General features: G+C 38.0%; 1 protein-coding gene across 1 annotated transcript; it reads right to left on the minus strand.

The window, feature by feature from the left end:
- Window positions 1-13,394: 13,394 nt before the first annotated feature.
- lrrc24 (leucine rich repeat containing 24) lies at window positions 13,395-20,583 on the minus strand. Its single transcript, XM_020936010.1, has 4 exons — window positions 20,425-20,583; window positions 17,923-18,201; window positions 15,228-15,396; window positions 13,395-14,629 (listed from the first exon to the last, which is right to left on the minus strand). The coding sequence occupies exons 1-4, from the start codon at window positions 20,581-20,583 to the stop codon at window positions 13,395-13,397; spliced, it is 1,842 nt and encodes a 613-aa protein (XP_020791669.1).
- Window positions 20,584-21,154: the final 571 nt, after the last annotated feature.

The following is a 21,154-nucleotide window of genomic DNA, read 5'->3' on the forward strand; positions in this document are numbered from 1 at the left end:
CTTCCATTACATCCTCTCCTTTAGGGCGGCTGGAGCGATGTGCTCTTTCACTTTCACAATGAAACTTCAGGAAATGCATTTCCTCTTGTGCTGAGAAGAGTGCAGAAGACAACTCCTGCATCTTCCTGGACAGTTTCTCATTATCTTTGTGAGTTGTATCTCCACCAACTCTAATATCAGTGGTTTGAGAGTCTCTGCAGGCTTCTGGATCTGAACCTGTTTGTGTTTCTCATTTCAGTCATTATATTGTCCTGTGCTTTAAGTTGTTCCTTCGTTGTTTCAAAGACTTTACTGGTGTTGGATAGCTCTTGTTTGAGCTGGACACTTTCTCTCATTGAACTGTTATACACATATCAGATCTTCTTGTATGCATTAATTTGAATCTTCAACTTTTTGCCTTTCTTCTGGAGAGAAGCTTTGAGTTTTTTCTTCTTTTTTTTCTTTCTTTTTTTTATAGCCAAATGAATTTCAGGTGTACAAAAATGTAAACTCTGTGTTATTATTATTATTATTATTATTATTATTATTATTATTATTATTATTATTATTATTATTATTATTTATTAGTTAAATAAATGTAAAAATGTAACTATGAAGAAGTGCTCATCCTTGCAGGTTTAAAAAGGAAATCAGTGGACCAGTTTGTAACATAATTTGTTTTCTTAAAGAAGCTCTGGATATAAACGATAATTTGGACCTCAAGATTTAGTGAAGTAGAATTAATGTCAATCTGAAAAAAAAAATGCATCTAACTCAAGCTATTTCACCCGTTCTGGTTCTTAAACACAGTGAAAACACACATTTCTTTGCTTCACAGTCAGCTGTATGGCCACATATTGTATAAGCTTATGCTGTGTCCACAGTTGTCCAGTTTAGCATCACCACTCCTGCCTGTGTTGTTGTGCCTCGGTCATTAATCTTCATGGATTTCGGGCGGTGTGGTTCTGCCACTAGATGGAGGTCAACCCTGTATGAAATATGTTCTTTTTACTATGAATAGTCAGCACTGTTGAACTTCATGCACATTGCATTATCTATCCACCTGGGGGTATAGAAAGAGCTTTTATTGGCTATTGTAGGATCATATATTATCATTGTTTTTATTTATTTTGCAGTAGAATTCTCCAGGTTATGCCATTTTAGCTGCTACCTTGCGTATGTTCCAATCACACAGAGTGGAGTTGAAGGATACATTATTAGTTTACCTGCTGCAAAATGTGACGTGAAGGACAACTCCAAAGTGCAGATAGTGGCCATTTAAGACCAGCTCCATTTGTCAAGAGTGTCAGGACAGGAGATACTTTTGCACATACAGATAACAATCCAGTGAGATATATATGATATAGTAATATAGGGTGGCTTACTGATGATTTTTCTTTTTTTTTTGTTTTGTTTTTTTTGTTTTTGTCTTTGTATTGTGCAGCTATTAGAATTAGTGCAATCTGAATTAGTGCATTCTGAGGCAACACTGTAATTCTCAACCCAAAACAATTTTGTTTTACAGCTGTGTTATTTTATTGAATTGCCAGGAAGGGCATCTGATATAAAACTAACAAATAAACGAAGCTACTGTATAGGCAAAATGTTATATTTGCTTTTAGATGATCTTTTTTTGAACTACAGTCTAACTGAAAAAGTAGTTTATAATGAAATTGGACTTTATTGCGTCAATAGAGCAGCTTATGCCAAAGTATTTTTCCCATGAGGCATAGGTAAATCTGTAAAATTCACTTTGACGCCTTGACACAATGGAACATCACATGAAAAAAAAAGGTTTCCTGAACAGTTTGCTGCAGGTGGGAGAGCTGGCGTCTTCAGCTGAGCCTATTATTATGTATTGTTTGTTTTGAAACCATACATTTTTTATATCACGAAGATTTTCTTTTTGGCAGCCCAAAAGGAGTCCATGCGGTAGTTATAAGAACACCAGAACAAACCCATTTCATTTGTACTCACTGATTCTTGCTAAACACATGATCATATTTTTCTCAAGTTTATTTTTTATACTTTTATGATTGGAAGTCTCACTTGTTGAAAAGGCCTTAACTGGCACACTACATCGAAGTCAGCACCCCTTGGTTGTAACTTAAATGTCAATGTCATTGTGGAGCAGGTTTAAGTTGGACCAAAGAGGTCAAGAAGCAATTTGTCCTCATCACCACCACAAATGCCACAACTATAACCACGGCAACCACATCAGACCAACACACACTCACACTGCATCAAAAAACAAATCTCTGCAAACTCTGAGCTTTTGAAGTATCACAAAGAAATAGTTTTCAATTTAAGCAAAAATAGTGAATCTTTAGAAAGTGTGATTAGAATGCAGTGTAATTAATTATTGAATGAGTGATGACCTGATATACATAAGCCTCTATTTATACCTGCAATTTGCCTTTGAATGTGTAGTTGATTGCATTTGCATTACAGTTCAAAAGATTCAATTTACTTGAAAAACGAAGAGTATGTTTGTATTCTGGCCAACACAGAGAAATAATTTATTCACTTGGTCATTATGTTTCCAAGTTCTTGTAGTTATTCAATAAAGATAAAGTTGTTATTGAATTTTTCACAATGTAAATAAAACAAAAGCAAATTTCAGTAGCTGTTTCCTGGTTTAGACTGTGAAAAATGTTTAATGATACAGCAATTACATCAGCTCCCCATTTAATAAAAAGGTGCTTTTAGGTTTCAGAATTATAAAATAATAATTAGGACTGTTGCCATGACAATTTAAAATGTTATGTTATATTTTCGATAAAAATGTTACTGACTGTATTGCTATTGGATATAGTTTTTTCAAATCTTCTGGTGACTTTAGACCACAGACCCTTTAAAAATGTGCAAACAAAAACATAAACATCTAAATTCTAGAATGGAGGCAACTGGAGGCAAAAGTGAAGTGGACATAATGAGATTTCAATGGGAAAACTGGAACTGCAACTGACTTATTATTATTACATTATATGTTTATTTAACATGAAATCATTAGACTCTTAACTTTTCTGACACTGGACAAATCCTTACAGAAACATTGAGCCATTACAGTTTGCCACTTCATCTTCAACTATACGACATTACATCACAAATTATACTTAAATACAATTTTGAGGTTACAATCTGTGACATGTTAGTGTCATATGAACCATCTCGCACTCTGAGGACCTCAGGGACTGGCCTCCTGCTGGTGCCCAGAGTCAGGACTAAACAAGGGGAGTCAGCGTTTCAGGTTCATGCAGCTAAAACCTGGAACAGTCTTCCTGAACATGTGAGACAGACTCTTCTGTGACGCTGTTTAAATCCAGGCTCAAAACATTTCTGTTTAACTGTGCATATAACTGAAAGGTTTTCATTCCACACTCTTCTCTCCAATTTATGTCTCTTTTTTTTTTATTTTAATCTTCATGATTATTTATGTTTTGATTTGTTTATTATGATTTTAATGTATTTCTTATTCTGTAAAGCACTTTGAATTACTTTGTGTACGAATTGTGCTATACAAATAAACTTGCCTTGCCTTGCCTTGCCTTACAAAATTGTATTTTTCCATACTTCTTAATAGAGGAGGAAGTTAGTTAATATCTGTGTCCTGGAAATTCAAAATTGTTGTTTATTTTTTATTATAATGTCTTAAAACCATCCGCATTTACAGCTGTTGATCAGGTAATCTTTGAAAATATATTATGTCTCCATTTCATTCATTCATTCATTTTGTCTTCAGTTGCCTCCTTTTCTTAATTTTGAACATTCTAATGGCACAGGATTTTGAAGGGTCCTTAAACCAAGAGTCCTTAAGATTCTTTTTGCACAGAGCCCCCATTAAGCCAAATACAGCCCTGATAAACAGGTTTACACGCCTATACAAGAGTATGCTACACATGGTACACGTGGTATGTGGGAAATGCTGATCTTTGGTTATATCTAATCTCTCTTTCACTGAACTGCAAATCCACACCTCCAGCATCTTTATTTGTTGGCACCATTATTGCATCAAAGTCCATTTAAATCCTTTCATGTGTTGCTGGGATAAGTTCATCTTGTGCTAGCTGTCATTTAATCAATAGCAATATGTGCCGTTTTCCAATACAGCAGAGCTTTAAGTTACGTTATATGCTATTTTTCACAAAAGAGAATAGAAAGTTGGATCAATATCCATTTCATGCTTCTATAGTGTAATTTACTAGTGCAACGACTCAATGCGTGTCTCCTCTGTAGCCACATCAGGGAGGATTAGATTGGGATTTGTCTGTTTTAGTGGCTTGATGATGTCCCCTGTGGATTTCTTATCAGTCACAAAAATACAAAATGATCTCCGAGACTTGAGTTGAGCACAGTGGGTGGTTAATGCTTTGTAGGGCAGACCACTTAGAGCAGTACTTACAGTATGGTGCACAGCTAAAGCCAGTCAGTGGATAATTAGCTGTAGTGAATGCAAGACTCCTACACAGTGTACAAAATCAGTGTCTGCTGGGACCCTTACCACCCACTCATCAAGACATACTGACAACGTATAGCAAAATATGGGAAAATGTATAAGTAAGATGTAATGCATTCATCTTTTGTTTGTTCAATGTCACCCAAAGTGAATTTCAAGGCTGGCCACTTTCCTTGCTAGTTTTTTGTACAGCTTTTAGTATTTAGTTCTAATACTGCCATTGTTGCTGGTCTCTTATACATGGGACAAAGCCAACTATGACTACAATATTTTTTGTATCCTCTCAAATGTTCACGCAGAACTTCATATTGATTATCAAGCAGCAAATACTCAAAACTGAAAGTGAGTTTGATCCCACTTTAATCCAAATCCTGACCATTGTGTTTTTGTGCAATTCATCCACCATTGAAAGAACTGATTGGAGGGTCGTATCATAGACTGTATATGTAAATATCCCTCATGCAACCCTTTAAAATAATCACATCTGTGATCCAACGTGACAAAAATATACACTGGAAAAGAATGCCATACCATATATAATATATCATATTTTGAAATTTTAACCCCTTAAAATGCCATTTTTGCCTGCTAATTACATGCATGAAAATAATTAAAATAGTTTTTTCTATATCTTCCAACTAACTTTAATTTATTTTTATTGGGGTTATCAGAGGCTGGGGTTATCACAAAATAGTGCCAATAATGATTTGGAAATTTTTTTTGTTTAGTTTTAAAACCCCATTGTCTTCCATTATAACTGCACATTTTTAGTTGTACTGACTTAACACAAGGAAATCTTAAATTGTGGATTTTTACAGGTTTCTCCTGTTAAGAAAAGGTAAATTAGTGACTTTTACAATTCAAATCCAACTCACCCCATAACACCTTCTGTAGGCCTGTATGCAAACACAGCTATAGTTTTCCTATGCTTTCCCACAGAGTTCTATAAAGGGATTGTGTACAGGATGGTTCGGGGGGCATATCTGGGGGAATCTACATGTCCCCAAAAAACAGTCAAATTGAACACATTTGAACACACTGACAGGAGAAAACAAATATCGAGTGAAATTAAATTGCAACTACTCTGCTTTAAAAAAAAAAAAATAGAACATTTTCAGTGTTTATCATTGGTGGACGGATATTTACACCAGAAAATGTACAATCCACATCATTTTAACCTCAAATATCTCTGTCTCTGACCTTCAGTGTGGACTAGTATGTACAAATGTTTTTCTATTGATATAACCTTGTAATGAAAGATACACAGTAAAAAGAAAAATATTTTAAAAAATTAAAAAGACACACACACACACACACAAAACAAATAAATAAACTGAAGGGTTTTCAACACCAAAGAATGAAAAATAAATCAAAAAGTAAAAATATATTGGCAAAGTTTGAATGGAAGTCAGTGGGTCAAAAATATACGTGGTGTGAGTATTTTGATTATAGACCATTCAATTAATGTGATATAAAAATATATATATATATATAAATAAAAAATAAGACAGAAAACATCACAAAATACACAAACTGGCAAATTTTTATGCTATTTGGTGCTATATAGCCAAAGCTATGCAAAAAAAGAAAAGTTGAGATAAACAAAAATGCACATATTGTCTATGGCTTTTTACATTATACATTCATCCTTCTATGTGTAGAAGGTGGAAAGATTAAATTATATTGCACTTGCCTGTGACAGTGTTGTGGAGATTACACATACATTTATGTTTATTACAGGTTTTTAAAATGTCAAGTGCAATCTACTTATTTTGGTCATGTTTTCCAAGCAACAGTCATGACTACTAACATAAACTGAAATTACACTGTCACCACTAATGTTAATATGTTGACCTCTTTAATTAAATTGAAATGACTTGGGCAATTTTATTACATTCAAATTAATAGCAGTGGCTTCAAAACTAATCTTTTTTATCTATTTTGCCCCAGTGTGAAAAGCTGTTTTAAAACAGTCTCTTTTGCATTTAGTTTGATTTACTAAATCATAAATAACACAGTGCTCTGGCATTTAACATACTATAAAACATGCAGTGGGAATAGTTGACCTTTTTAACAAACAGACAATTTTAAAATGTAGCAAGCTTGTAAAACATTCATTTAAATTCATCTTGGACCATTTCCAAAGTCCACTCTCCTTATGAGCTTCATACTTCATTGAAAAACACGAGTATGTTGAATCTGTGTGTCAATGATACAGGAGAAGATGCAGTTGTTTACATAACAGAAGAAGTCAGTAAATAAAGACATAGTTAGGTATGCAAAGGTATACATAATGCTGCTCATTTTGCTAGAAATTTGCATATTCCTTTGACTTTATGGAAACAATTTAATTTCCCTCCATAACTCATTTGTCAGAACCTGCCTCTTTCTTGCATAACAAAGCAATTGATTTCCTATTTAGCCTTTCGAAAGCCACACGCCTTTGTTTGCCTACATGAAATATTTATGTTGGGCGTCGAGCCGGCAAGACTGGTGAGGGCTCAGTGGCTTGATACTTAGCAGCCATCACCACCAAGGTCTGCAATCCTCTTTTACATTTCATTATGTGACAATCGGATGCCCAGGGATGAACGGAGAGCCAGGCAGCGTGACAGTGAGGCATGAAGGACAGGCGTCTGTGCTGAATATCATTTACATCCGTGTTCAAAGACACATTTACTTCTCTGTACAGCACCGGAAAATTGGTCATCAGTATTCTGCTCAAGTGTTTATATAGAAGGTGCTGCTGTAATACCTGTCGCATAGGTGAGCTACTGCTACACTGAACAGTGAGGCCATGCAACTGGTTCTGTTTACTCACGCAATTTTTTTTTTATTTGAAAGGGACTGTACCCGGAGTTTTCATATAATAAAGTCAAAATTATTTTTTGCCGCTGTATACATACATACTGTATATAGTGTATAGTTTAAAGGGGCACTGTGTAACTTTTCTGGTGGAGGGTCTGTCACCAGCTTCTCTCCATGGAGATGTTGTCTGGAAAGTTCCACAGTATGGTAATACACTTATTTATCTTTACAGAGACAGCCGGTGACAATATAGGGCCAAGTTAGATGTCAGATCTCTGGAGAGGTGAGCCAACTCACAGTAAGAAGTTCAAAACCCATGTTATTGAGTAAAGTTGGATACGTTTGATGCCATAGTGGGAGATTTCAGACAAAGCAGCATCATCTCCATGGAAACAAGCAGATGGTGGACCCTCCACCAGAAACGTTACACAGTGCACCTTTACTGAAGACTTCGTTGTTGTTTTTTTATTTTTAAGACAATAAAAATCAGGTAGGCCGACTGTGCATTTATTTTATCTTGGTGATAAAATTGGTTACAGAGTGACAATATAACAGATGTATGAATTTCATTTTATACTGAAGGGCATACTTGATTATCCAGAGAGGGAAGCATATTCTTTGTTTTTCCAGTCATCAGCTCACTTCACAAAGCTTCACTTTGACTTACTTGATCCTAAAACCCTTTTTTTAATCAGTAGAAGCACATGTGGCTCCCACTACCCATTTGTAATTTGATTCTTGTCTTTTTGATAAATATTTTAAATATTCTTCTTTCACCTTTTCACTATTTAGGCCAGCTTGAATAGGACAGAGGAGGTATTTGGCTGTCTGCTGCCTTATAACCTGTCACACGGTGAGCTACTGAGGCTGTTTTCAAGTGCCATTAGGAGAGACATCACAGGAGCAGAAAAAGAAGATTTTTAGGAAAAACTCAAGTGTGGCTCTCACATTTCCTTCTCCATGTATGCTGTTTATCAAGAACCAATTCTGTGATAGTCTGTGCTTTTATGTGATATGTTAAAACACACCTTTATAAGCTATTTCAATTTATATGTAGAAATATAAATATTAGCTTTTGTAGAAACAGTAGGCTTGATAGAGGTATAATTATCATTAATGCATGGTACTTAAAGATACATCATGTAACTTTTCTGGCTTTTTCTGGTGTCACAGTATGGCATTAAACCTTTCTATCTTCATGAAAACCAAATCAAGTGGAGTGTGGAGAGCCAACCCTGCCCACATGCCTGTTTTTCTCGGTATTTCTGAGCTATAAAACCACCCATAATTGAATGAATGTGAAGTAGTACTGTTAAATGTCATACTGTGGAACATTCCAGGCAAAGCAATGACATCGCTATGGAGACAACCAGGTGATGGACCCCCCCACCAAAATGTTACACAGTGCACCTTTAAAGTAGTAGTTGTTATTGCATTTCCTGTTCCATAGTACAGCATAAACTTTTCTGATCCACTCACAGTAAGAATGCCATAATAAACCTGTGATTGAATAAATGCATAATAAGTTAATTCTCATATAACATTCAGGGCAAAATAGCATTTTGGTGGAGGCAGACCCAAAAAGCTACATTGTGCACCTTTAATCAAGAAACTACAGTGTCTTCTATTTAGGTATAAACCTCATCACCTCATCATCAGTATTCAGCCTGACTGGGAATGTGCATATGAAGAATGTAGATGCTGTTGCCTGATAATCTGTCTCACAGGTGAGCTTTTATGGCTGTTTTCAGGTGCCATTAGCAGAGACATCATGAGAAGCTCGAGGATTTTAGGCTAAACTCAAGTGCGGCTCTTACATCTCCCTCCTCGGGCCTTCTCATGCTTGTCGAGAAGTATTTTTGTGATCTGCGTCTTAGCTGTTTGTCTTCAAGCCATATAAAAAAAAATAAATGCATGCTGTGAATTTGACTTCTTTAATGTACTGTTTTAGTTTTTCTCACAATCAGCCATAACCATATTTACGGAAATGGATGGCAAACACACTTGAGTGAAACGTGGCCCATGTCGCAATCAGCACATGGGGTGGTTGATTATTTCCATTCAAGTTGATGTGGCCCAGTCTGTATCCCACACACTCCGTTTAGCAACTTTTCTTTGTTTGAATCATCAGCAATATAATTTTTTGCGACAAGCATTTTCAGAAAAGAACCGGCCTTGCATCAATATTTCAGTCCTTGTTAGCTGCTGTTTGACCTCCTGCAGAAATCATTGCTTTTTCTCTGTCGTATATCTAGAAGAAAGTGGAATGAAAAAGAATCAAAATTCTTTCTCCTCTGTGCTGCATCCTAGCTGCTGATTGATGGGATCACACCCGACCTTCAGGAAAAAATAAAAAGCGTGAAATGATTGGTTTGGCATTGAGGTGAGATTGGAAACACATGCACTCTCACAACGGGGAAGTATTTGCATTATACTCTGCTGCAAACCAGTTTATAGAGTTGCTCAATCTCTGGTAGTGAAGGAAATGCCATTACTGGGTCGATTTGATTCTAAAGATATGTGTAATTGCACTATAGAGTAATCAGAGAGGGAACATTGTAAGTATACGTTATTCCATACACAAGGAATGTATGATGGTCAAATCTATCTACTTTAATGTTTGTGTATGAGTGACTGGTGGTGGTTGGAGGCGCAGATGGCTTCACTTCACTATAGACTCACTTGCATCAGTCTCCACCACTTTACAGTGTACCCCAGGGCAGTTGTGGCTACAAGAATCTTACCTCTGCCGAGTATTGAGTGAATGAATAATGCATCGTAAAGGGTTTTGAGTGTCATCAAAGGTGCTATATACACATCCATTACATTATTACTTCTCCTGCTACTGCTACTGCTACTACTACTACAGCTGTTGCACATTACTTTTAAAAGATACTTATTTTAGTGGGTTACTTAGACAAAGTGGGCTGTAACAAATACTCCTCACAGTTATCTACAGAATTGAATGCGACTATAATTATTATTTCCATATTTTTTCAGTCTGTTAAATCAATTATGTAGCTCTCTCATCAGCGAGCAGCCTGCAGGTACATGTGGTGGATCAGTGAAGATAATCAGCTGTGATTAGGCAAGGTTTGGACTGTGTGAATAATATGAAGGCACATTTATGAATACTGATGTGTTTTCAGACAGGGAAACATAAGATAGCTGCAAAAATATCTGAGCTTACTGGCTCAGGTGTGGGAAAGTATGACCTAAAAAGAATTATGTAAGAGTAGGCTAAGGTACATTTTATTGTCCTCTTAGAAAAAGTTGGGTAGCATTTACGCTGGTGAATAAACATTTAATGACAAATTATTATGAGGAGGTTTGCCAGGGTAATATCTTAAAATATTTCTATTCATTGTTAATATCATTACTGATTGTATTGTTGATACTAGCAGGCTATTAGTGATACTGTGTAAAATATGTATAAAGTGTAAAATGACACTGAAAGACACAAAAGTAGCTATATACCCTTAAAACCTTTCCTTCTATGCCATAATAAATATAATATGAACAACATACCTAATTAATGCATAAGATTTGTCTATTGATGTAGACTATATAATCAATTATTAAAAACACTAAGCTTTGTATCAACACTTGATTTAAAAATTATAGTCAAAAGTACTTTTTCTAACAATAAAAAAAAAGTAAAATAATCAGAAAGTTTTCCACTGACTCTCTGCTGAGATTTTAAACACAGTACCTATTCTTCTACTATTGACAAAACCCATTCATCCCATAAAAGCAGTGTGACAGGGCATGTAATGACACCAGCTTAAAATACTCTGACAATAGGCAGAAAGATAGAGGCCTCTTTGGATAGTGGAAATAATCGTCATGTTTGGATTGTGATAAGAAGGTGTGCAGAATAGCGTTAGTCACGTCACTTTTCTTTGCTTCATTTTGTTCTCAGCTCGATTTTGTCTCTGCTATTAGTTCAGCTGTTGGCGGTGAAGCAGCTTTTCCGCTCTGCAATATACAATTCAATGCAAGATTTCTTACAAAAATACCACAGCGAAATATTTTTTCTCTGCTGTCTGCCTGTGACTGTCTGATACCTGCCGTGATTCGCTTTTTTATTAGCTTTCTTGAGCAAAGCGTTCGATGCTCTACCATAACAACCAGTGCAACTTTCAATGCACAATAGTTTATAGCTGCACGGACGTTCTCTCCGTAGGAATCCATGTATTGTTGTTCAGTTTTACCTCCCACAGCAGGAAAACGTAGCATGCTGTGTGTGTATAGAGATAATTTTTATTTAAAAGTCTGTAACACAATAGCTCTACGCCTAAGCTAAGGAGAGATGTGGCTTTTTAAAATATTTGGGTACACTACTAGTCAAAAGTTTGTCCCTTTTTCAGTGCTTTTTTCTAAATGTTTACTTCTTTCTACATTTTAGATACATACAAAAGACATCACAATTTAAGAAACATGATGTATGGAATTATGTAGCAAAGAAGAAAAATGTAAATAGCTCTTCTGCATATGTTGTTTTATATTTTATATTTAAATCCTCAACATATACACTCTTTGCTTTGTCAAAAAATATTTAGTAGTGTAATTTAATTCATAGTTGGTGTATTATTTTTTATATTGTGTCTCTTTGTAATAAATCCATGGATACAAGCAGAAACCTGCTTTAGAAATAAAAAGTTACATAATGCTCCTTTAAGTGATAAAACAAATTTTACTTGTGTGCAAAACCCACCTCCGTAAATAAACAGCATTTACAAGGTTTGTCAGAAGGTTGTGTCTTTCTTGTCTCCCTATTCAGTATTCACAAGCCAATAAAATGGAATTGTTATTCGAAAAAACACAAAATTGGGTCTAATAGAACCAGTATTGATTGGTCATAACGAGTGTTTTATCCAAAGTGCCACTCAGAGCAGATCTCAAAAGAGTAACATTACTCCAACACTAAGTCCAAGGTCAAACTCTAGACATTTCAATCTTCCACAGACCAAACTCACAACACTGCCCTAAAAGTAGCCCATTGTTAGTACTAGATTTTGGCTTATATTTCCTGATGCCTCAGTGTAATGTTCCTCAGACTATATATAAAAATAAACAGAAAATCAATTTGTTTTGTTACAGGTTTGAAGCAGTCGTAAAAGTAGTGCCAACATAAGGCTTAGTGATCGAAGCGGTCAGTGAAGGGTTTAGAACGATGCATTCATATAGACAAATCCCTTTACTGCAAGCAAACAGCTCCCTGTAAGAAAGATGCACTCAAATCCTTGGGCCAGGAGGAAAATCAGCCTACTCTAGAGTAGGGCTTTTCTAACTGGCACCTATATGTTTACATAAAACGAGACCTGCTTCTTCAAAACGCACTTTATTACTCAATGTAAAAACAAAGAGATGTACATACATTTTACAACATGACTGACAATGAACAATGCCAACATAGTTAAACCACTTGAACAGTAAAGAAATGCAATATGTCCTTAATACAGTGTAGTGGTGGAAATAGAGGGAAAAAAAAAAAAAAAAACTAGAAAAATTGTACTCCGCTATTAATGCCACCCACACATGTTTGCACATACAGTATCATAATGACATTACTGATGCTGCGTTAGAATTAGGGCTATGCACAAAGCAACTGTACAATACAGTGAAATGGGTTTTCAGTATATTTATTTAGTACAGACAAATCAGACGAAAACTGTAGAAAACAATATAGAAGCTCTCTGAGTCATATGCCTCTCTTTGCCTGCCAAACAACCATTTTATCAAACCCCAAGTGCAAAAATGTTGCTGTGTAAAATGCTAACAACATTAATTAAATAGAATGGAACTCTTACAAACATTTTATCCAAAATAGTAAATTCAGCAGTTAAGAACATTTTGTCTTTTGTAACCATCAACCTAAAGTTTTAGTTTAGTGAGGTATAATATGGCTTTACATCATACCAACCTTTTTTGTAATTGGGGTTAGACTCATTTTTGAAATAGAGTTGTTAATTTTTTTTTTTTTTTCTTTTAAAATAAAGTCTTTACTTACTTCACACTCATTGCTATGTTATACCTATAAGGCTTTCCAAGAGGCTTTTGTAAACCATCCCTTACTCTCTCTTTCATAGATATGCTTCTAATTTCTGTCCATTTTGGTACTTCTCACTCCAAGCACATTGTCCCAGCTTTAGCAGTGAATCTCATAGGCCACCTGTGACCCGAACAGCAGGCTCTGACTGAGGAACAGCTCCTCTGGGTCTGTAGTTAAGGGTCCCTCTCCTCCATCACCCGGGTTTCTCCTCAGCCCAATCCCCCCAGACCTGCTCAGAGTCTGGACTACCTCATGATCCAGCAGCACCTCCTTTATCCCCTTCTGCTGGACAAACCCACTGACCATGTGGCACCTTGACGGCCCTGTCCCTAGATTGGACTTTGAGCGGTTGAAAACATACATCTCATGTCCGTCATCATCGCGATATTCTTCCAACTGAGCAAAGCTTGAAGGTCCTTCTGAGTAATCATTCATGTACAGAATCCCCTCCTCTTTTCCTGAACAACAACTCCCGCCCTCTTCTTTGCGGAACTGTTGGTGGCGAGTGTATATCATGATCAACAGGAGAACCGCGGTGAGAGCCAGTAAAGAGATACCAACAGCGATGGCAGTTTGCGTTGCAGGACCTAAAGCATTAAAATCCATACTGTCTTGCTCGTAAAGGGGTTCTTGGCTTATGTCCAAAACCTCAGGCTGAAAGAATGAATTTGATGAAGAGGAGATGAATGCGTTCGTGTTGAGACGTGGCCACAACTGAGAGGAATATGAGGAAGAGGACATATTGACCGCTAAGTGAAAGGTCACTTTAGCAATACCACCGGGATTCCACGCTTCGCATTCGTACCGACCTGCATGAGCCACTGTGACGTTGCTAAGGAACAGCATACCACTACCCGTATCAGGGTCAAAACTGTCTCTCTCTCCACCTTCTTCTGTCCCACGGATAAGCTGGACACTACTGACTTTAACTTTACTGCTGCTGGGTAAGGCAGTCACCACTCCGCCAGTCCCAGGCTTGAAGAAATCTCCGTTGGGTCCAATTTCTTGGACAAGACCTCGTGGTGATAGCTGCGCTTTGCCTTGGGATGCTTTCTTCCATGTAACTTGCGGTTGGGGGTATCCAGAAGCTTGGCAGGATACTCGCAGACTCTCCCCCAGGCGGACCGTCAAATGGCTGGGTTCGAGCTGGACCACAGGGGGGATGCAGACCAGACTGTTGGGGGCGACCTCTACTAAGCTGAGGTGAGAGAGCCGTGGGGGTTCAGAGCACATAAGACGCCGCTGTTCTGCAGAGCTGAGCAGGCGCTGTCCATCCTCACTGATCCAAGTACGCAACCAGCCCAGTGCACAGTCACAGCGCCATGGGTTCTCTGGAATAACAAAAATATAGATTTCAGCAAATAATAACAGACATTTCAAAGAGATGTTGAGGTAAAAGAAAGCTTCTTCTATGTAATTAACCTGCAATTTGTTCAATAATACAACAGCATGCACACAGGAATTAACAATGAGGTTTAAAAATATCTAGAGTGATTCATTTGGAAAGCGGAGGTAAGCTTGTAGTCAGAAATTGTTCTGTTCAAAATGATAGTATTTTCTGGAATAAATTGTTAAAAAACAGAAACGTTCAATAAAAAGATAAGAAGAAACAGGAAAAAGCTCTGAACTAAAGATGAAAGCTCAATTAAAAGTTAACGTGTATTTCTTTTTGGTGCTGTTCATATTTGACTTGAGATTTGTTTGATTGATGTGTTTAATTGACATTTCTTTTTAATAAAAACCTTGTAACTACACTTTGAGTAGTGTTGAAGACTTCCATTCTCCACACTAACAACATCTGTTTGTCTGTCTCATTTTTAATCATTTTCTTGTTCCTGTTTTTTAACAAAATGAAAACATACAGTACAGTATCTACATAAGGAGGAAACCATAGTGACCATAGTGAGAAATCAGTTTTATACCCCTTACCTGTGACTCGGAGCACCTGCAGACTGACCAGAGGGGTGAGGGAGGAGGAGCCCAGCGTGCGGAGGTGATTTCGACTCAGGTCCAGCAGAGCCAAAGAGGACAGACCAGTGAGAGCCCGCTCCGCCAGCAGCTCTATACTGTTCTCCTGGAGGTGGAGCTCCTGCAAACGCTGCACACACAAACAGTAAGCAATAAGAGAGAGGTTAATCTAATCTAATCTAAAATCTAATCTAATCTAAATATATGAAGAGTTAATGTATATGTTTGTATTAAGCTTGCAGGATGGTATATAAGAATTTCACTGCATATTGCAATGTGTGGTACATGTGATTTTGTGTATTTGACAAATACACTGAAACCTCAAAACAATGCAGCTTTAAAATAAATAAATCAATACATAAGCAAAGGTGCAGCGTCAGCAGTGATGCGGTCACTGTATCGGACCATTGTGGTGAAGGGGAAGCTGAGCTGATCAATCTACGTTTCTCCCCTCACCTATGGTTATGAGCTTTGGGTAATGACTGAAAGCACAAGATCGTGCATACAAGCAATTGAAATGAGTTTCCTCTGCAAAGTGGCTGGGCGCTCCCTTAGAGACAGGGTGAGAAGCTCAGTCACAAGGGAGGAGCTTGGAGTAGAGCCATTGCTCCTCCACGTTGAGAGGAGCCAGCTGATGTGGCTCGGGCATCGGTTTCAAATCAGTTCCGGGGCATGTCCCACCGGGAGGAGGCCCCGAGGAAGACCCAGGACATGCTGAGAGACTATGTCTCTCGGCTGGCCTGGGAATGCCTCGGGATCCCCCCGGAAGAGCTGGAGGGAGTGTGTGTAGAGGGTAGTCTGGGAGTCCCCGCTTAGACTGCTGCCCCCGCGACCCAGCCCCGGATAAGCAGAAGAAAATGGATGGATGGATGTGCAAAGGTATATAAGAAGAAACTGCATAAGAACTAAGACCTATAATTCCCCAGTCCCTGTCTAGTGAGACCAAAGCCAAGACTTAGATTTAGACAAACTTTATTGATCCACATGGTAAATTACTTGGACACAGTAGCTCACACATTATAATAGCAAAGTGTAAAAATATAAATGGTAATAATAAATTCAAAATAAGTAGCATATATAGCAAGAGACTGGTGTCAAATAAGGTATAATTATATAAATGTATATATACAAGTAAAAATAAAATATAGAAATATAGTAATACAAATATATCTCAGCTATATACAAGAGGTCGTAAGGAGAATACCAAAAGATTCGTGGTCCGACTGGAAGTTACTCAAACTGTCCCCAAATTGTGGCCTTAGTCCCTATAATTTCTTCTCTGTGTGAACACAAAAATGGGGCTGGTGCTAAAAAAAGTACCAGAAATTGCAAAAAGTTCCTACAGTATCAAATCTCCAATGATTCAATCTAACACAACCTTATATCTAACCATTCTTTCAGTGATTTAGGCTGGAAGTCTGCAGGGCACTGTTGGTTAGCAGCAATTTCACACCTCACAAAATCTTTGGAACACTACAGTAAGCAGTAGACAACTCTATTTCACCAGTCTGTGCCAAACCAGTTAATCATAAGAAATAAAACAGGTAACTCCTTTCGACATCGGAATAGTTAACATTGCATAGAGCATAGACTGTATATATATAAATGGACATAGCTAACCTGATAGCTGCCTCATTCCAAATAGGAAGTGAGCGTGGGGGCACTTCCAGCTCATCAACTCGGTTCTTTTCTTCTAATTGATTTTACGTTGAAAAATTGTCACCCTCTCTCTGTAACTGATGCAGTGAGCTTCGTCATTTTGGTCTTAAAATGTTCATATTAACCTGGTGTTTTTATTTAGTTATTTTATCCGTAAATACATTCCTAATATAGAGCTTGCTTCCAAATTCACCCTTATAACCCTTTGACGTCTAATTGTCAGAGTGGCGACATTTCCATTTTTTTATCAAAACCTCCCTGCACTCTGACATTTTTTTTTTTTTTCCTTGGTTGGAATTAGCTTTTTTTCCCCCAACATTCCATCATTCCGACACACAAGGTAATTATTAAGTTATGGTCGCGCTTTTTTCAGGACAATGTTTTCACGGACTGGTGGCGTAGGAGGTATTGGTACGTGTGGCCAGGTTTAGTCCTGGTTAAATCCTGGTTTAGTCCTGGTTTATACCTGGTTTTAGTCCTGGTTTAATCCTGGTTTAGATCTGGTTTTAGTCCTGGTTTAAGTTTTGGTTTTAGTCCTGGTTTAGTCCTGGTTTGGACCTGGTTTAGATCTGATTTTAGTTCTGGTTTAGTTCTGGTTTAGTCCTGGTTTTAATGCTTGTTTTAGTCGTGGTTTAGTACTAGTTTGAGTCCTGGTTTTAGTTCTGGTTTAGAGGTGAGGTATACAAGGCAAAAAGGTGACTCTCCAAACTATGAGGTTGTCAGAATGGCGATATTAAAGGTGCCAGAATGGAAGAATGTCGGAATGACGGAATGCCGGGATGGGGGTCTGTCGGAGTGGCAGTATGGTGGAATAAGGGTTGGATCCCCTATAACTGTTAGCCTTGTGAACTTAATTTGGAGCCAAAACTTTGGGTGATTTTGCGTTTTCTTTAAATAAGACAAATAATAAAAGGTAAAATTTGTCTTATTAGAAGAAAACAAAACATGGCATAGATAGACACATGTGTATACTAGTAGTACTTTCCATTTTTCTCACCTGTAGCCCCCTAAAGGTGTAGTCCTGCACTCTGGTGATCTGATTCCCGGCGAGGTAGAGGATACGGAGATGCTCCAAGCCACGGAACATATCTGGACTGACCAGGTGGATGAGATTTCCATTCAGGGCTAACTCCAGGAGCTGTCCCTGACTGGAGAAGGCCCCGGGCTCCAAAGCAGAGATACTGTTGTTCTGCAGGTAGAGGTAATGAAGTTGGCCCAGACGGGACATGTCCTGTAGCCGGATCTGCGTTATCGCATTGTCCTGGAGAAATATAGTCTTTGGAGAGGACAGGGGGAGATTGCGTCAGTCATTTAAGATAAACTAAACTGCTCAAGTACTTAGTGTTTCAGTGTGTATTGACTTTATGACAAAAGTTGAAGGGAAGATAACACACCACTGCTGCAGCTATTCATTTGTATTCAACAGGGCTTTAGCTTTGATCAAATTTAGCCTTGTTCATTACTTGTAGATGGGTAATATATGATGTGGCGACAGCATGTGCTTTGATGAGATTTACACCTTATAACAAAGTTGGAAGGACAATCTCGTTTTAAGGTGATTTCTGCCTTTTTCAAGACACTTTCAGCCGTTACACGTCTCGTAATGATGGCCTTCTCCTTTTGATAATGATTAATAGTGTCATGCTTTAGATGAAACCTTTTACAAATGACACCTTATATAGTGAATGTGCACTGAGCTTCACGCTTGTAATATTATTGGCGGAGACAATGCAAGCTGTGCCGTGCTATTGCTCTTTTGTCTCACATTTTGTCTGCACTTGATGAATGCTGCAGAGACAACAGACCTGCCACATGTGCTCTGAGTCTGCTCCACAATGAAAAGTTGTTTGGTTGACTGCTAATGTTCCTAATGTTAGAGCTGAAGCACGCCCCGGTCATGAGGTATCAGGCGTGATGATGGGCCATATAAACCTGCTGATTGAGGTTAATGGAAGAATTTATGCGTGACATAATTTTCATTAATATTTATAAGCGGCAATAATGTTGGGGCCCTGAACTTGTGCAGGAGAAAAAAGACATGGGTGTAATGTCGAACATCTTCTCTATAGATGATCACTGGGAGAGTGTGAGAGTCCTATTTGGAGGGAGAATGAATAATTACACAGCCAGTAGAGCGGCCCCTCCCTCCAGCGCACATCAAAGAGGGTCATGGAGGATTGATTAACCACAATCATTTCAGGCTAATAAGAATGGATCAGAAAGGAAGTAAAGTCATGGACGCTGTGTTGCCAGGTCAGAAGAAGTTGGGTCCAACTTACAGTAAATGCATTTTCTTTTTGAGTTGAGAAATAATTTCAATCATATATTTTACATCTACACTATTTAAGTTCACAGTCTCGTTACTGAAAACCGTAGTAAAAGAAGCCTGCTGTTATGCCTCTGTTGCTGCCTGGTAATTATAAGGCTACTCAGCATGTGTTTTATGTGGTACACTGAACATGCCACATTATGATAGACAGGAATATTGCAGTTGTTTGCTTTAGACATCTACTGCAACAGCAACTAAACACCATAGGCAAGAAACATAAATACATATTTTTGCGCAGGCTTTTAGTATCATTACTAATTTAGTGCTCTATTGATTATGTTTAAAGCAAACCAGTGAACCCTTTATATTGAAGCCAGTTTGGCATTTGACTAAATAGATATCTACTTGTAATGACTATGGACAATAGTGGTGGCTGTGGGCTTTTTATGGGTCCACTAATTGAACACATAATAATTACAAACAATAATCATTCAAAATAATGTGTTTGGGCTTTCCCGTAGCTTTAATAGTTTGAAAAACATTTAAAAGCACTACATTACAAGAAAAGCTGATCTGGGTGTAGACTGACTGAAATGTGACTTCAATTGTGAGCCAGCAGCCTCTCCTACCTCCAGCAATCTTTCCCACACCAATTTCACAGGCACAGTGGGTTTGGTGTCTTGCCCAAGGACACAACCAAAGTATGCTTTGGTCAGACCTGGCATTAAACCATCAACTTCTGGTCTGCTGCCTGAGGCCCTGCACTTCAAATGGCACCAATATTATTATATTCTCAAATATTGACTTGTGACTCTAATACAACAGGCATATGGTACATCATGCCCCACTCAAGGTTGCCTGTATACCTCTACGGGCGATTCACTTTTTTGAAAGAGATATTCAATATGAAAATTAATTTTCAATGGAGTTGGTTCCACAAACTTGCTTTTTTAAACTTGTGGCTTTAGGTATTTTCATCTGAAATATGTCAACACATTTATTTCGAAACTACAGTGTAAATATTTCCACCTTCCACCATTTGATTGATAAACCAGGCCAAAACCTTAATATTTGACAGTTCTAAAGGAAAATACTACCATCTGACCTTTTCTTACATTGAAACTATAGACAGTTTTCAATGTTAACATGTCACATGGACCCAACCTTCCTGTTTCTCTCTAACCCCACAAGTCTATGCTGAGACATGCCACTCTCAACACAAGGACTGACCTCTGTCACCATGGGAACGCCCTGTGGGATTTCTTTGATCCCGATGGAGCCACACTCCACAGTGAGACTGTAGCATCGACAGCCGGCCGGACAGCCCAGCACGGGTTTGAGTAGGCAGGACCCTCCAACCAGCAGAAGGGCCACGATTGGAGGGAACATGGTGTTTTTCCTCTGCAGTATTTCCTAAACACAACCTGATGAGACAAAAGCAGAGGAGAGACAAGTAAGCATGAATCCCTTGGTGTATTTGTGCCACGGTAACAAGCTGTTTTTCTTATGGAAATGCCTCCGCCGCCCGCCTCAAAGACTGACAAGCTCTGCAGATGTTTTGTCCATTGGCGGATGTCTGGGAAATGACAAGGGAAGATTGATAAAAGAAAAGGAGAAGAAGAAGAAAAAAAATGGTGAGACACATAAGGCTATCTCATGCCTCATTCCTGGCTGTTTTCAATTCAAGTGTGTCTGCTCGAAGTGCAATTGCAGAGGCTTCTATTATGGGCTTCAATTAATTAAAGATGTGATAAAAGATGTGCAGGTTGCCTCAAGGACCTCTCTCTTGTCAGTTTAATGCATGCACAAACACACACACACACAGCCTCTCCTCCTTCTTATTCTTCTCCTGCCTTTGTTTCCTGTGACACACACTCACACACGCACACGCGCTCGTACACATGCACTCACACACATACACACATGCACACACGCTAACTCACTTCTATTACTTGTGGGG

Source organism: Boleophthalmus pectinirostris, unplaced genomic scaffold (assembly GCF_026225935.1).
Source record: "Boleophthalmus pectinirostris isolate CB_2022bp ecotype Guang Dong unplaced genomic scaffold, ASM2622593v1 HiC_scaffold_16, whole genome shotgun sequence".
In the NCBI taxonomy this organism is placed as follows: domain Eukaryota; kingdom Metazoa; phylum Chordata; class Actinopteri; order Gobiiformes; family Gobiidae; genus Boleophthalmus; species Boleophthalmus pectinirostris.

What these genes read in the sequence shown, in the direction of transcription:
- lrrc24 (XM_020936010.1), bottom strand. Translation starts at nt 20,583, where the DNA reads ATGTTCCCTCCAATCGTGGCCCTTCTGCTGGTTGGAGGGTCCTGCCTA. An exon ending in GCGTTCCCATGGTGACAGAG is followed by an intron (nt 18,202 to 20,424) that starts GTCAGTCCTTGT and finishes TCCTCTCCAAAG; the next exon opens with ACTATATTTCTCCAGGACAA. An exon ending in ACACCTTTAGGGGGCTACAG is followed by an intron (nt 15,397 to 17,922) that starts GTGAGAAAAATG and finishes TTGTGTGTGCAG; the next exon opens with CGTTTGCAGGAGCTCCACCT.